This window comes from Ceratotherium simum, chromosome 40 (genome assembly GCF_057802395.1).
Source record: "Ceratotherium simum simum isolate JZ-2026a chromosome 40, ASM5780239v1, whole genome shotgun sequence".
Classification (NCBI taxonomy): Eukaryota; Metazoa; Chordata; class Mammalia; order Perissodactyla; family Rhinocerotidae; genus Ceratotherium; species Ceratotherium simum.
Window position 1 is genome coordinate 15,289,737 of NC_141939.1, and position 15,316 is coordinate 15,305,052.

Consider the following 15,316-nt stretch of genomic DNA (forward strand, 5'->3'; position numbering starts at 1 on the left):
AGTAAAAGAGACATTCCTGTCATATGTGACGTATGCTCTTTGTTCCAAGATGGTATATAACCACTCTGTGCACCCCACTTCTTTGGTGCCCTTCCTTCCTTGGAGAAGGCAGGCCCTGGGCTATAGTCCTCAAACCTGGCTCATAATAAACTCACCCCAATTTTGATTTATAGACTGACTATGGATTATTTGCATCCATACAAGGAAACAGAATCTCTTCTAAAGTCTCCACAAGGAACACAACCCTGCTGAAACCTTGATTTTAGGATTTCTGACCTGCAGAACTATAAGATCATAAATTTGTGTTGCTTTAAACCACTAGGTTTGTGGTAATTGTTACAGCAGCCACAGGAAACTCATTTACCTGTAGAGATTTGCATTATCTGTCCCAATTATTTACCTTTCACTGTTTGAAACTTTGCAGTTCCTCACACAGATGAGTTTGGCTGTAGAACTTGCTTTGGCCAATAGAATGAGCTAGAAGTGACAGTGTGCCAGTTCTGAGCAGGGGCCTGAAGAAACTTTCTGTGTTTCTGCTCATTTCGCACTTGTCATTGTCACAATGAAGGCATGCCTAGGCTAGAGGACTGGTTTGAGGAGGAGGATGAGAGGCAGTGGAGCAGAGCTACTCCAGTTAAAGTATTCCAGCAGGCAGAGGCCCCAGCTGAGCCGCATCCAACTGGGCCCAACCTAGGACAGCTAGCACCCCTACTGACCCCTGAGATGTAATAATAAAGTGATTGTTGCTTTAAGCCACTGAATTTTGGGATGGTACGTTACATAGGGGTAGCTAAGTGATACAATGCCTTATACACTAATGATGGCAACTTGGAAAGCAATGCCCCAGGTGTTTTTTACATGATCTCATTGTAATGCTTGCTTCTGTTGAGAGCATGGCCCTGGCCATAACATTTTAGGCAATTCATATCTGGCTGGTCCCAATCCTACAGTCTCATCATACACAGTACAATAACAGGAACAGAGCAATCAGAACCTTCTCCATTCATCCGCCGCCTCCCCCACCCCGCCCCACCGCACACAAAGAACTCACATTGTAGCATCTGTAGATGTCTTTTTTATTAGTTTATTGAAATTGTCAAATATAATAAGTTATTTATACAGAGTTAGACAAAAATATTGACAGTTAAACTTCATTCACTAAGGCCACAGCTCTAGCCTGGGGTGTTTTCTAAATGTTTTTAAATACAGCAAAATAGTGACCGTCTCCATATAAGAGCAGGGTGGAGGCCCAGCTTTGGTTGGTGATGGTCATTATGGTCTCACTGACTTGAATTCCATAATGCAGGCTACAGTTCATCAGAGGAAACCTTTCTTGGATTTGTTTCCAAATAAGTAAATGACAAAGGAATGGGTAAATCTATAAGGACTAGCTCCCTAAAAATGGCACGCTGAGAGCCAGTGAAACACGGTCTGACGCTGGCTGGCTCTCTGGCCCCAGAATTCTAACAGCGTGAAAGGAGGCAAACGTCCGGGCCGGAGAACTGCCACCCCTGCTCCTTCACTGACAACATTGCTCCAAGGCAGCTGCAGGCTGTTATCCTGGAACAGCATGCTCAACACCGGTGGCGCCTGCAGTCTAATGAAGGGGAGCCTCTCATCATCCTCATCACAAAACAGGAGAAAGGGGCACCGCAGGATTTCCAAGAGGGTTTAACAGGATAATTAAGTTTTGCCATGGAGTATTTAGCTTGCAGGATACACCAAATAGATTCTGAAAAAGAGCAGCTAACAGACACAGTAAATGATGATATTAAATATTCAGGACCTAATTATGATCCTATCACAGTATGTTCTACATTCATCGGTGGGAAACTGTTTGTTGGCTTTAAACACATGACTGATTTCCTCCCCCAGAGCATTTGCTCAGTCATGTGACTCATCATTTTGAAAACATTGCTTTACAAGGCAGAGCCGAGTTACTGTGGAGACATCCACGGTCGGCCCTGCTGTCAGCTCAGCAGCGAACGCTAACCTCCGGGATGCTCACCACTCCGGCCCCAAGCTCTTGGCAACCGCAGGTGTATGAGAGAACTTGCCAAGAACAATGCCAGTTCATTAACTTTATCTCTAAACGTGTGCCAACAATTGCAGTTACTCTGAATACTCCAAATCTGCGTTTTCTGTTTTTATTCCCATTGTACTTGATGCTCACACTGTGTTCACACGGAGGGCCTCGAAGGCCTGGCATTTCAAAGAGCTCAATTTCCATTATGCTCACCTGAATCTTACTTTTCCTGATTACAGAATCACAGACTAACCTCTCATTTGCAGAAGAGAAACTGAGGCTTAGGGAGGGAAAAGAAAATGGCCCAAGTTGGCACAACTAGAACCAGGTCCCTGGACTCCACGCGCAGGCTCTCCCCGCACCGCGGGGCTCCTCTTTCCCTGACTGGCTCAGGAGGCTGGAGTGAAACTCCCACACCATGAGGCTCATCCACAAGTCTCAGACACTCTACCAATCTAGAATTACGCATGGCTGAACTCTTAGGAACTCATCATTTTCCTCTGTAAGCAGAGTTGACCACTCATTTCTCTCTGAAGCAGAAACAGTCTGACACACAATTTAAATGACTTGTGTCCTTGAGCACTGCTGCCCAAAAAGGGTCAAATCTGACTAAGAATGAGAGTGGAAGGCAATTCATGTGCAATACAAAACCATTGTGTTCCCAGGCCTAGGACTCACGCAGTAAGTGACACTGGCTACCGCATAGGTCTCCTTGATCAGACAAATGCACGCCTTGCATATCAGTGACATAGGCAGGCCAGAGTGAGCTCTTGCAGTAGTGACTGGAGGACAGGCCTCATTTCCTCTTGTTCCTTGGAACAATCTAAGGCATACCCTGGTGACATAGCAGAAAAAGTCTTGATTCTTGGCAGTCTGTTGGCACCACTCACAGCTCCAGAGCCCTCATAATCCTTGGTGCATCCCAGGGAGGACAGTCCACAGGCATGCTCCTCAGGGTGTAATCGGTGGCTGGGAGGCAGGCGGCACCACCCCAGCCCACTCCAATATGTCTGCGCACAAGGACTCCACGGCATCCAGCCGCTCGATTTGTACCAGTTTTGTGAGCAGCTCTGGGATGCTGTAGCCTGCCGTGCTGATGCGGTCAAAGAGTTGCATGCCATCTGTCATGCCCCCAATCTCATCCCTCTTCAGTCCAAAGCTCTCGGCGAGATGGCGCCATGTTTTCACAACCGCCTTCTCGGAGTTGTATGTGGAGCTGAGCATTCGGCTCGTCTTCTCAAGACAATCAAATGGCAGCTCCGTGGGGCTGAGACCTGCAGAGACAAAGGGCCGCAGTCAGACTTCACAAAAGGTAGTCAACAGAAACTCAACACCATCAAAATTATTTTTTCAACCTTTTTAAAAAAATTGTAAAGTGAAACACAGATGCAGAAGACCACACAAAATAAAAACATAGCTTAAGGTGAACAACACTGAGGACTTGGCCAGCCACATGAGAAGCCTCTCTATGAGCCCTAATTCCAATAATAGCCCCTTTCCTCCTAGGAAAAATAACTACCATACTGACTGTTACAGTAATACCCTCAAGCAATCACCAAAGCCTTCAACACAGGCTACCCTTAGTTGGGTAACCCTGCCTTAAATTGAGCTGGGCTGAGGAGGGGGTCAAATGGACAGTATCATGTCCCTTTATGGGTACAGTAGTCACCTTTACGAAAGGTGCTCTCAAAGATAGCCCAAAGTTGGTGTTATCTGGGCCAAGTCACTGCCACCTCTGTGGTCTAATGGTTCTCAACCTTTGCTGTACATTAGACTCACCTAGAAGCATTTTTAAAAAATAGATATATTTTCACTTCTGGAAGATGGAGTAGACATGCTTTTCCCTATTCCTCCTGCTAAGCACAGGTAAAAACCCTGGACACTATGCATAAAGCAAACACAAGAGGAGAGAAAAGATAGACTGTTAGGCACCTTGGGACTGGCACAATGACACGGTGGCAAGCTCCTGGGGTTTTCTTTTGCCTCTTTATCCTACACATGGAGCTGAAGATCTTAGCAATCCAGAAATACTAACAATAACAAACAAAAATAGCCCCAACAAAAGCCTGCTCTCTCTAGCTAGAGCAGAAAGAAACGAGAAGCTTAGCAAGAAGCAACCATTTAGACAATAACTGCCTTATCACAGCCAAACACCACAGCAAAAGCCATGGCCCCACCCCACCAAGGCCAGCAAAGGCTGAACGGGGAGCCTGGATGTCCATCCTCAGCAGGCTGCACACAGCACCAGGGTGGTGTCAGGGAAGGCCAGTAGGAGCCTGGACTCTCTCATCACTGGCTGGGAACAAGCCTCCCCACCCACATGGTGTCAGTGGAGACCACTTGGAGAAATAGATTTCTACCTCCTAACCAGCAATAAAAAGAAGTCCTTACTTGAGTGTCAATGAAGGCTGAGTGGGAACTTGGACATCTACCTCCACCTAGCAGTAACAAGGTGGTACCTCCTTCCCCTGCCACAGAGGTATTAGAGGAAGCCAGCCACAACAAAAAGTTTAAATAAGATCCAGAGATTCATAACATGACGTAAAACTGTCCAGGTTTCAATAGAAACTCACTCATCATAGCAAGAACCAGGAAGATTTCAAGTGAATAAAAAAAGACAATCAGGGTCCAGCCTGGTGATGTAACAATTAAGTTCGCATGTTATGCTTTGGTGGCCCAGGGTTTGCCAGTTCGGATCCTGGGCGCAGACCTACTCACCGCTCATCAAGCTATGCTGAGGTAGCGTCCCACATAGAGGAACTAGAAGGACCTACAACTAGGATATACAACTATGTACCGGGGCTTTGGTGACAAAAAAGAAAAAGAGGAAGATTGGCAACAGATGTTAGCTCAGGGCCAATCTTCTTCTTCTTCAAAAAAAGAAGACAATTAAAAGATGTCAACACTGAGATAACAGAGATGTTAGAATTATCTGACAAAGATTTTAAAGAAACCATGATAAAAATGCTTTAACAAGTAATTACAAACATGCTTGAAACAAATGAAAAAATAGAAAGCCTTAGCAAAAGACAGAAAATATAAAGAACCAAATGGAAATGTTAGAACTGAAAAATATAGTAATCAAGATAAACAGCTCAGCAGACATGCTCAACGGCAAAATAAAGACAAGAGGAAAGAATTAGTGGGCTGGATAATAGAATAGAAATTACCCAAACTGAACAACAGAGATAAAATAAATTGAAGAACACAGAGCCCCAGGGACCTGTGGGGCTATAAAAAAAGATCTCACATTTGTGTCATGGAGTCCTAGAAGGAGAGGAGAAAGAGAGTGGGGCTGAAAAAAGAAGTGATGGCTGACAACTTCCCAAATTTGGCAAGAGACAGAAGCCTACAGATTCAAGAAGCTGAGAAAACGCTGAACAGGATAAACCTAAAGCAATTCCTATCAAGACACATCATAAATAAACTTCTGAAAACTAAAGAGAAAGAAATCTTGAACACAACCAGAGAAAAACAACACCACACCTATGGGGGAAAGTAATCAGAATAGCAGTGTATTTCTCATCAGAAACCTGAAGGCGAGAGGGAAGTGGCATAGTATTTTCAAGTACTGAAAGAAAAGAACTGTCAACCCTGTATCCCAAACCCAGTGACAATATCCTTCAAGAATGAGGGGAAATCAAGACATTCTCAGGATGAAGAAAAACTAAGAGAATCTGTCACCAGCAGACCTACCCCAAAAGATTAACTAAAGGAAGTCTCTAAACAGAAAGGAAATGATAAAAAAGTGAACCCTGGAACATCAGAAAAGAACACCGTAAACAAAATTTTGGGTAAATACAATAGGTTTTCTTTTAAGTTTTCTAAATTATGTTTGCCAATTGATGCAACTGATGTGGTTCTAAATATATGTAGAGGAAATATTTAAGACAAATATTTAAGACAATATATAGAGAAAAATATTAAGACAATACTTAAGACAACTATAAAGAGGAAGAACATAAAGGGAGATAGGTTTTTTATACTTCATTCAAACTGGTAAAATTCTGACACCAGTAGACCGTGATAAGTTATGTTTATATAACACCTAGAGAAACCACTAAAATAGCTATGGAAAAAGCAGCACTCAAAACACATCAAATACATCACTCAAAATACATCAAAATGGATTTCCAAAATATATGCAAATGACCCAAAGGAAAGCAGGAAAACGAAAACAGAGAAATGAAAAACAGAGACAACAAACAACAAACAAAAAATAAAATAACAGTCTTAAACCGTAACATATGAATAGCTTCACTGTATGTAAATAGTACAAATATCATCTAAAAGCAGAGCTTGGCAGAGTGGATTTGAAAAATGACCCAATTGTATGCTGTCTATAAGAAACTCATGTCAAATATGATGATATAGGCAGGTTGAAAGTAAAAGAATAGAAAAAGATATATCATGTAGAAGGAAATAAAATTAATAAAAGGAAAGCAGAAGTGGCTATCACCTCAGATAAAGTAGACTTCAGAACAAAGGAAACTACCAGAGACAGAGAGGGACATTATATAACGATAAAAGGGTCAGTCCACTAAGAAGACATAGCATTCCTAAATACATATGCATCAAACAACAGAGCTCCAAAATATGCGAAGCAAAAACTTGCAGAACTGAACGGAGAAATAGACAAACGCAGAATTATAGCTGGAGACTTCAACACCTCTTCCTCAGTAATTGGTAAAACGATTAGAAGGAAATCAACAACACCATCAACCAACAGAATCCAGTCAACATTTATAGAACATTCCACCCAACAATAACAGAATACACATTCTTTTGAAGTGCAGGCCATAAACCTCAACAGAAGAATTTAAAAGAACTGAAATTGTATAAAGAGTGTATTTTCTTACCACAATGAAATCAAACTATAAATCAACAACAGAAAGATGACAGAAAAATCTTCACATATTTGGAAACTAAACAACACACTTCTTTTATTTATTTATTTTTTGGGGGCAAGGACTGAATTTAGTTCATTATATTTATTTCCCCATGGAGTTAATGCATTTAAAGACATGCTTTATTTTTCAAATGGAGACACATTGCTTTCAGAGACCTTTAATAGGTTCCTACTAGTTCCCTTGACTTTCCTTTCTAAGAAAATCAGTTTGCACGTGGGGGTGGAGGGAGGAAAGACTGTGGAACTACCTCCTTTTTCTGGGAGGTTCCGGAACCAAAGGCTGTTGGTGCCTCCCAGGCAGGGAGGATTCAGCGGCAGTCACTCCCTCTCTGTGAGGAGAGCCACTGGCACTGGGGACAACTCCACAGTGCTGGCCTCCTACTGCACCACGGGAACTCTGCTCTTCAGCAGGCCTCTGTGGACGCATTTGGTGTGGGATGAGGAGTAAACAACACACTTCTAGATAATCCAAAGGTCACAGAGGAAATCTCAAAGGAAATGTTTACAATGAATAAAAATGAAAATACAACATATCAAAATTTATAGGACACAGCAAAAGTAATCCTGAGAGGGATATTTACACCACAAATACATATATTACAGAAGAAGAAAAGTCTCAAATCAATAATCTAAGCTCCCATCTCAAGCACCTATAAAAAGATTAGCAAAATAAACTCAAAGTAACAGAAGGAAGGATATAATAAAGAAAACAGCAGTAATCAATGAAATTGAAAAGAGAACAACAATACAGATAAATGTGAAAAGACCCAGTTATTTGAACAGATGAATAAAATGGACAAATTTCTAGTAAGATTGACGAAGAGAAAAATAAAGACACAAATTATCCATATCAAGCAATGAAGAAGGGGGTATCACTACAGACTCCGCAGACATCAAAAAGACAATAAGGGAATACTATGAGCAATGCTACACACATAAATTTGACAACTTAGATGAAATGGAACAACTCCTCAAAAAAGCACAAACTTATTGCAGCTCACCCAATATGAAATAGATCATCTGAATATTATTATTATATTATAACTATTAAAGAAATGGAATTTGTAGTTTTAAAAATCCCCCCAAAAGAAATCTCCAGGCCCACATAGTTTCACCAGAGAACTCTACCAAACATTCAAAGAAGAATTAACACCAAATCTACATAATCTCTTCTGGAAAATAGAAAAGGAGGAAACACTCCCCAACTTATTCTGTGAAACTAGTACTAGCTGGATACCAAAATCAGATAAAGACAGTACCAAAAAAGGAAAACCACAGACCAATATCCCTCATGAATATAGATGCAAAATCCTTAACAAAATATTAGCAAATAGATTTCAACAATATATAAAACGAATTTTACACCATGACAAGTGGGCTTTATTCCAGGATGCAAGGCTGGTTCAATATTTAAAAATTAATGTAATCTATACACAAAATTAATGTAAATCATTTACAAAAAACCTAGACCTAACATTATACTTAACGGTGAAAAACTGGATGCTTTACCTTCAAATCAGGAATAAGGTAAGGATGTCTGCTCTTATCACTCTCACTCAACCTAGTGCTGGGAGTTATCGCCAGTGCAACAAGGCAAGAAAAGGCATACAGATTGGAAAGGAAGAAATAAAACTGTCCCCATCTGCAGATGTGATTATCTCTGTAGAAAATCTCAAGAAATCTACAAGAAAACTCCCAGACCTTTTAAGTGAGTTCAGCAAGGTCACAGGATACATGATAAATACAAAAATAAATTGTATTACTATATTCTAGCAATCAATACATAGACATTGAAATTAAAATAAAATATTTACCATCATTCAAAAAATAAATGAAATACTTAGGTATAAATCTAGCAAAATACATATAAGACTTGTATTCTGAAAATGACATAATTCTGATGAAATAAATCAAAGGAAATCTAAATATATGACGAGACATACCTTTTTCATGGATTAGAAAACTCGACATAGTAAAGCTGTCAAATCTCCCCAAAACTTGGTATACAATTCCTATCAAAATGCAACTGATGCAGTTGCTATCAAAATCCCAGCAAGAGGGCCGGCCCTGTGGCTTAGTGGTTAAGTGCGTGCGCTCCACTGCTGGCGGCCCGGGTTCGGATCCCGGGCACACACTGATGCACTGCTTCTCCAGCCATGCTGAGGCCGCGTCCCACATACAGCAACTAGAAGGATGTGCAACTATGACATACAACTATGTACTGGGGCTTTGGGGGAAAAAATAAATAAATAAATAAAATTATTAAAAAAAAATCCCAGCAAGATATTTCGCAGATAGAGGGACAATTATTCTAAAATTTATATGCAAAGGCAAAGGAACTAGAATAGCTAAAATAATTTTGAAAAAAAGGAATAAAGTGTGAGCACTCAGTCTATCTGATTTCAAGACATTATATAGCTATGGGAATCAAGGCTATGTGGCACCGGCAGAGAGACAGACACATAGATCAATACAACAGAACTGAGAACACAGAAAACAGACCCCCACAAACACGCCCAAGGTGATTTTTCTTTTCGGGGTGAGGCAGAGCTGCCCTGAGCTGACATCTGCTGGCAATCTTTCTTTTTTATTTTTTGCTTGAGGAAGACTAGTGCTGAGCTAACACCTGTGCCAATCTTCCTCTACTTTGTATGTGAGACACCTCCACAGCATGGCTGATGAGTGGAGTAGGTCCGTGCCCAGGATCCAAACCCACAAACCCGGGCCCCTGAAGTGGAGTGCATGGAACTTGAACCACTCGGCCATGGGGCCAGCCCCAAGGTGATTTTTTACAAAGGTGCTGAAGCAATTCAATGGAGGAAAGACAGCCTTTTCCACAAACAGTGCTGGAACAATTGGACATCTATAGGCAAAAAAATGAACTTTGACCTAAGTCTCCTGTCTTACATAAAAATTGACTGCAACTGATCATGGACTCAAACACAAAACATAAAACTATAAAACTTTTAGGAAAAAAGTCATAGGAGAAAATCTTTGGGATCTTGGGCTAGGCAAAGAGACCTTAGCCTTGATACTAAAAACACAATTTATAAAAGGAAAACTTGATAAATTTGACTCAAAATTTAAAATTTTGCTCTTGAAAGACCCTATTAAGAGAATGAAAAGATGAGCTACAAAGTAAAGAAAATATTTGCAAACCGCACATCCATCAAAGGACTAGTATCTAGAATATATATTTAAAAAACCTCTTGCGCAGGCCTTGTGGTGTAGTGGTTAAGTTCGCGTGCTCCGCTTCAGTGGCCCAGGGTTCACAGGTTCGGATCCCAGGCATGGACCTACGCACCACTTATCAAAGCGATGCTGTGGCGGCGTCCCATATAAAGTGGAGGAAGATGGGCACGGATGTTAGCCCAGGGCCAATCTTCCTCAGCAAAAAGAGGAGGATTGGCAATAGACGTTAGCTCAGGGCTGATCGTCCTCACTAAAGAAAAAAAAACTCTCAAAACTCAACAGCAAAACAATCACACAATCCAATTGGAAAATGGGCAAAGGACACGAAAACACATTTCATTGAAGAGGACATACAGATGGCAAATAAGCACATGAAAAGATGTTCAAAAATTAAGGAGATGCAAATTAAAACAATGAGGTATGGGGCCAGCCTGGTGGCATAGCGGTTAAATGCAGTGTGCTCCACTTCAGCGGCCCGGGGTTCGCAGCTTCAGATCCTGGGCGCACATCAACGCACTACTTGTCAAGCCATGCTGTGGCGATGTCCCATGTAAAGTAGAGGAACACGGGTACAGATGTTAGCCCAGGGCCAATCTTCCTCAGCAAAAAAAGAGGAGGATTGGCATCGGATGTTAGCTCAGGGCTGATCTTCCTCAGAAAAAAAAAACAAAAAAAACCCAACGAGGTATGAAAACATACCTCTCAGAATGACTCAAACAAAAAACAGTACCACCAGCACATGCTGGTGAGGATGTGGAGAGACTGGATCACTCAGACATGCTGGTGCGAATGTATGTCAATGGTACAGCCACTCTGGAGAACAGTGTGGCAGCTTTTTAAAACACTAAACATGCAACTACCATACAACCCACCAATTGCACTCCTGGGCATTTATCCCAGACAAATGATGACTTACGTTCACATAAAAACCTATACATGAATACTTATAGCAGTTTTATTCATTATGGCCCAAAACTGGAAACAACCAAGATGTTCTTAAATGGATGACTGATTAAACAAACTGTGGTACATCCTTAACACAGACTACTACTCAGGAATAAAAAGGGACAAACTACATTATACGTGACAACCCAGATGAACCTCCAGGGAATTACGCTGAGTGCAAAAAGCCATTGCAAGAGTTCACCCAGCGCATGATTCCACTCACATAACATTCTTGAGATGATACAATTGTAGAAATGAAGAACAGATTAGTGGTTGCCAGGGGCTAAGGAGAAGGTGGGGTGGGTGGAAAATGGGTGTGGCTGAAAAGGGCAACCTGAGGCATCCCTGTGGTGATGGAAATGGGCTCTGTCTTCACTGTATCAATGTCAGTGTCCTGGTTGTGACTTTTAGGGATGCTTTGGCAAGACGTTACCATTGGGAGAAACTGAGTAAAGGGTACATAGGGTCTCTCTATATTTTCTCTTACCACTGCATGTGAATCTACAATGACCTCAAAATAAAAAGTTTAATTAAAAACAAAACAAAACACATTGATGCCTGGGACTCACCCCAGAAAAATCCCATCAGGATCTCGGGGCAGGTGGGGTGGACTGGGCAGAGGGAGAGAGCACAAGGCTCTGCAGGTGACTCTCCTGTCCACCCAGGGAGAGGCCCTGCTGGTCTGAGGCTCTCAGCCCTGGCTGTGTGGGCGTCACCATGGGGCTATAAGGCACACTCGCCCTGGGGTGGCTGAGCGCATAGGGCTTTCCACTCTTCACCCGCCCAGTCTCACTGGAGGGGCTCCTCTTTCCTGTGGGGTTCCTAAAATTAATTTGACAACCACTGCTCCTGGGGTATAGGCTCTTAAAGCAGAGACATCTTCTGGAACGGAGAAGAGCTTTCTAGGGTGACAGAGTGCAAGTCTTAGAGCATCCTCCACTGGACAGCTGATGGCTCCCAGTCATGCCAGGCTTGAGCAGACAGGCTCACCCTGGGGCACAAGTCTTTATGGAGAGAAGCCACGTTTCAGCAGGCAACTGAACAGTGTTCTTGGCCCCCAGAACTCATCCTCAGTAGTTATTTCTGGCCAACAGAGCACCCAACCAGCAAGCTTGCCCCAGGCTCAGGGTGCTGGGCTTGGCCCGAGGGGAGAAATGAGCAGCACCAGGCCCCACTCCTGCCGCCCAGGCCAGATGGGCAAGGCCCCAGAGAGATGCCAGGGAGATGGAATGGAGCAGCCTGATGAAGCCAGGGAAAACCCCCTAACTCAATGAGGAGGGTTTTTCCCTCCTGGTGAAGAAGAAAGCAATTTAGAGACTTGTCTTGGTCCCCTCACAGGAGCGGCAGGACTCCTGTCAGAGGCTCCTCCTCACTGCTGACCGTCGAGAAGGGCCTTGGGACAAGGCCTGGGTCAGCGTCCGCCCAATGGTCCTTGTACACTTACCTTCGACCACTCCACACACGTTGGCATACATATCCAATATCTTTTTTCTTCGACTTTGAATCTATGAAAAAGGTTGAGAACGTTAATTTTCAGAAAAAGAACCAAATCCTCCATCTCAGTGTTGGCAGGTAGCTGCTTTCCCTTGATTTCCAATCAAAAATGTTGAGCTGAGTCCTCACATGAACATCTCATCCACAGGGAGAAAGCATTTTCTTTGGGTTATCCACCTCAAACACTCTCAGTGCCCACTGGGGGCACTTCGTAGGCTCCGCTGGACATTCAGACTCACAAGACAGCCAGAGGCCATACCTGGCATCGGTCTATTTGGAAGGATGAATGTAGGGGACCCCAGCTTGCCAGCGGGCAGCCTGGGATATCGTAGCCGTTTATGCAGCAGTCCACAGAGCTGGGCAGGAGCTCTCCTCTACCCAGAGCACGCGGCTCGGTGCAAGGAGACGAGGCCCATGATGGACAGGTGCTGAAGTAGCCCCAGATGGAAGGTCTCATGCCCCACCAGAGCCAATATCTCTGGTAACAACTCCACAGGCCTCCAGGGCCCCTGCAAGTGACAGGCCCCACTACAGAGGTCGATGACTGGGCAGCCCAGAGCATGGTGTCCCCATCAGGACCCACACCAGATCCAGCCTCCCAATCAGGGACATTTTTACCGTGAGCAGGGTTGCCTAGCAACATAGATGACCTGAGGTTAGGAGCAGGCTGCTGGTGAACCACGTGCTAGCTTCTCAGGCAGCCAGGGCCAGGGCTGTGCTCATCTCTGCCCACGTCCCCTGCCACGGCCTCCTTCAGGTGATAAACCATGTGGAGCATTTTTACACAAGAATGCGTACTATCTATATCTATCTATATATTTGTTTTGAAACTTATTGTTTATTTATATGTAAATATATGTTATATTTATATATAAAACATATATACATGTCTGGTTGGCTACACATCAGTATGTTTACAAAGGCTTTTCCTGTCCTATGGTATTCCAAGTCACTTTAACTTGTTCTCTTTGCTTATTATTTTTCATTTTCTTCTATAAAGCTATATAATAAAAGAAATGTCTGCTATTTTTTAATATCTTGTTTTAAACCTGTCCCCCATCTCGGTTTCCTGGCTTGGGCTCGGCTCACAGCAGAGCTAGGTCAACAAGAAAGGCTGCGGCCCATCCTCCCCTCCAGTCCCCGGCGGGCCTCACCCCGGCCGCCTTGGCGGTGGTGGCCGACTTCTCTCTGGCCAGGTGGACCAGCGACAGCAGGCACAGCTCGGGGGAGCCCTGCTTGTCGGAGGCGGGCTCCTCGTCACTGTCCATGCTCCGGCTCAGCAGCTGCTCGTTCTCCGACGAGGCGTCGTTCTCGCTGCGGAAACAAGAGGGCGGTCCTTGGGGGCGCCCGGGAAGGTGCGGCCCAGACACGTTCTCCCGGGGGAGACCATCGGGAAGCTGGGACTTGTTCCTCTCTTACCCAGCAGCCCGTGAGCACGAGGCCCCGGACACAAGATGAGAAAGGCATCCTCGGCTCTCCGCTCCCTTCTGCCCGAGTGCCTGGGTGCAGGGGGGCCTACAGGTGCTGTGAGCAGATTCACAGGGAGCCCTGCGAGCTCCTCAGGGCGTGGGGCTGCCAGTGAGGTGGGGACGGCACCTGCTCATCTCTCCACCCCCACCCGGCCCAGTAACGGTTTCCTGAGCACGTCCTGGCTTCCTGCATTTAATCCAGACGGAGCACCAAGTGCATCCTCGTGTCTTCAGTCAGCAAACACGCTTATGTGGCCGGCCCTGGCCCCGTGCAGGCTCTCTGGGATAATGGGGACGAAGCTGAGTGGAGCCTGCGCCTGGAGAGCCCCCTCTTGACTAGGGGTGACCTGGCTGAAATGTGTGCATCATGGGATGCGGGCCTCAGCAGGCCCGGCGAGGGGCTTGGGGAAATCCCACAGGAAGGCATGCGGGCTAAGTGCCCGGGTCCACGGCCCTAGGCACATGTGGGTTGGAGCTTAAACTCAAAATCATTTCAAATACATGAAAAACAACTCCTTTTTTCATAGGCATCCTGCTTGCTTTCTGTGGTTTGGCTGAAGACTTTTTTTTAAAGACTGGTATTTGCTGGTGAGCAGGTTACAGGTAGGAAGCCCACACTCAGACACCACCCTTGAGACCGGATGACACAACGGAAACAAAATCGACGGGTGAAGCCCATTAGGTCTGCAGGCCTCCGTGGGAGTTGGCTGGCCTGCCTCTGTCCCTACCTGAAAGCAGGTGACGGGGAAAAGCACCACCGTCCCAAGACTACTGGCCCTCATACCGCCTGACCCCTGCTGCAGGGCAGTGGTGAGGCTGAGACCCGGTGCTGACAGGGACTGCCTCGCTGGTCCCCGCTCCCTTGGGAGCCATCCCCAGCACAGCCTCCAGGCAGTGGCCAGGCTTCTTGCTGCACTCCTTGCCTGGCATGCCCAGCACCCCTCCGGCTCAAAATCCCACGGGGACCCCTGACTTCAGCCTGAGGCTGGGGGCCACCCACCCTACAGCCAAGCGGCTGCCTTGGCTTGACTTACCTCTTGGCAGTCTTTGCTGGAGCTGCTGTCAGCTTCTCGAATTCGTCCTTCTCAGAGAAAATCACCACACTGTCTGTAGGTAAACGGGAAGATTGGGGAGGGAGGAGTTAGAGTGGGCTCCCAGCTCCAAGCTTGTCCTCCCCCCCGCTCACTTCCTCTTCAGCAGACCCCCTGGTGACTAAACCACACTGCCCTAGGATTAGCGCAATGGGGGTGCAGCGACACCTTCCTGTGGCCCCTGTTCTAA

General features: G+C 44.9%; 1 protein-coding gene across 1 annotated transcript in view; it reads right to left on the reverse strand.

Moving 5' to 3' along the window:
- Nucleotides 1-1,067: 1,067 nt before the first annotated feature.
- The window catches only part of EDAR (ectodysplasin A receptor), a 34,289-nt gene continuing 20,040 nt past the window's right edge, over nucleotides 1,068-15,316 (reverse strand). Inside the window, exons 8-11 of the mRNA XM_014791596.2 lie at nucleotides 15,070-15,142; nucleotides 13,721-13,880; nucleotides 12,517-12,577; nucleotides 1,068-3,300 (exon numbers count right to left, since the gene is read on the reverse strand). Coding sequence (XP_014647082.2) covers nucleotides 2,978-3,300; nucleotides 12,517-12,577; nucleotides 13,721-13,880; nucleotides 15,070-15,142 — 617 coding nt within the window. The 3' untranslated portion in view covers nucleotides 1,068-2,977. The remainder of the gene's footprint in view (nucleotides 3,301-12,516; nucleotides 12,578-13,720; nucleotides 13,881-15,069; nucleotides 15,143-15,316) is intronic.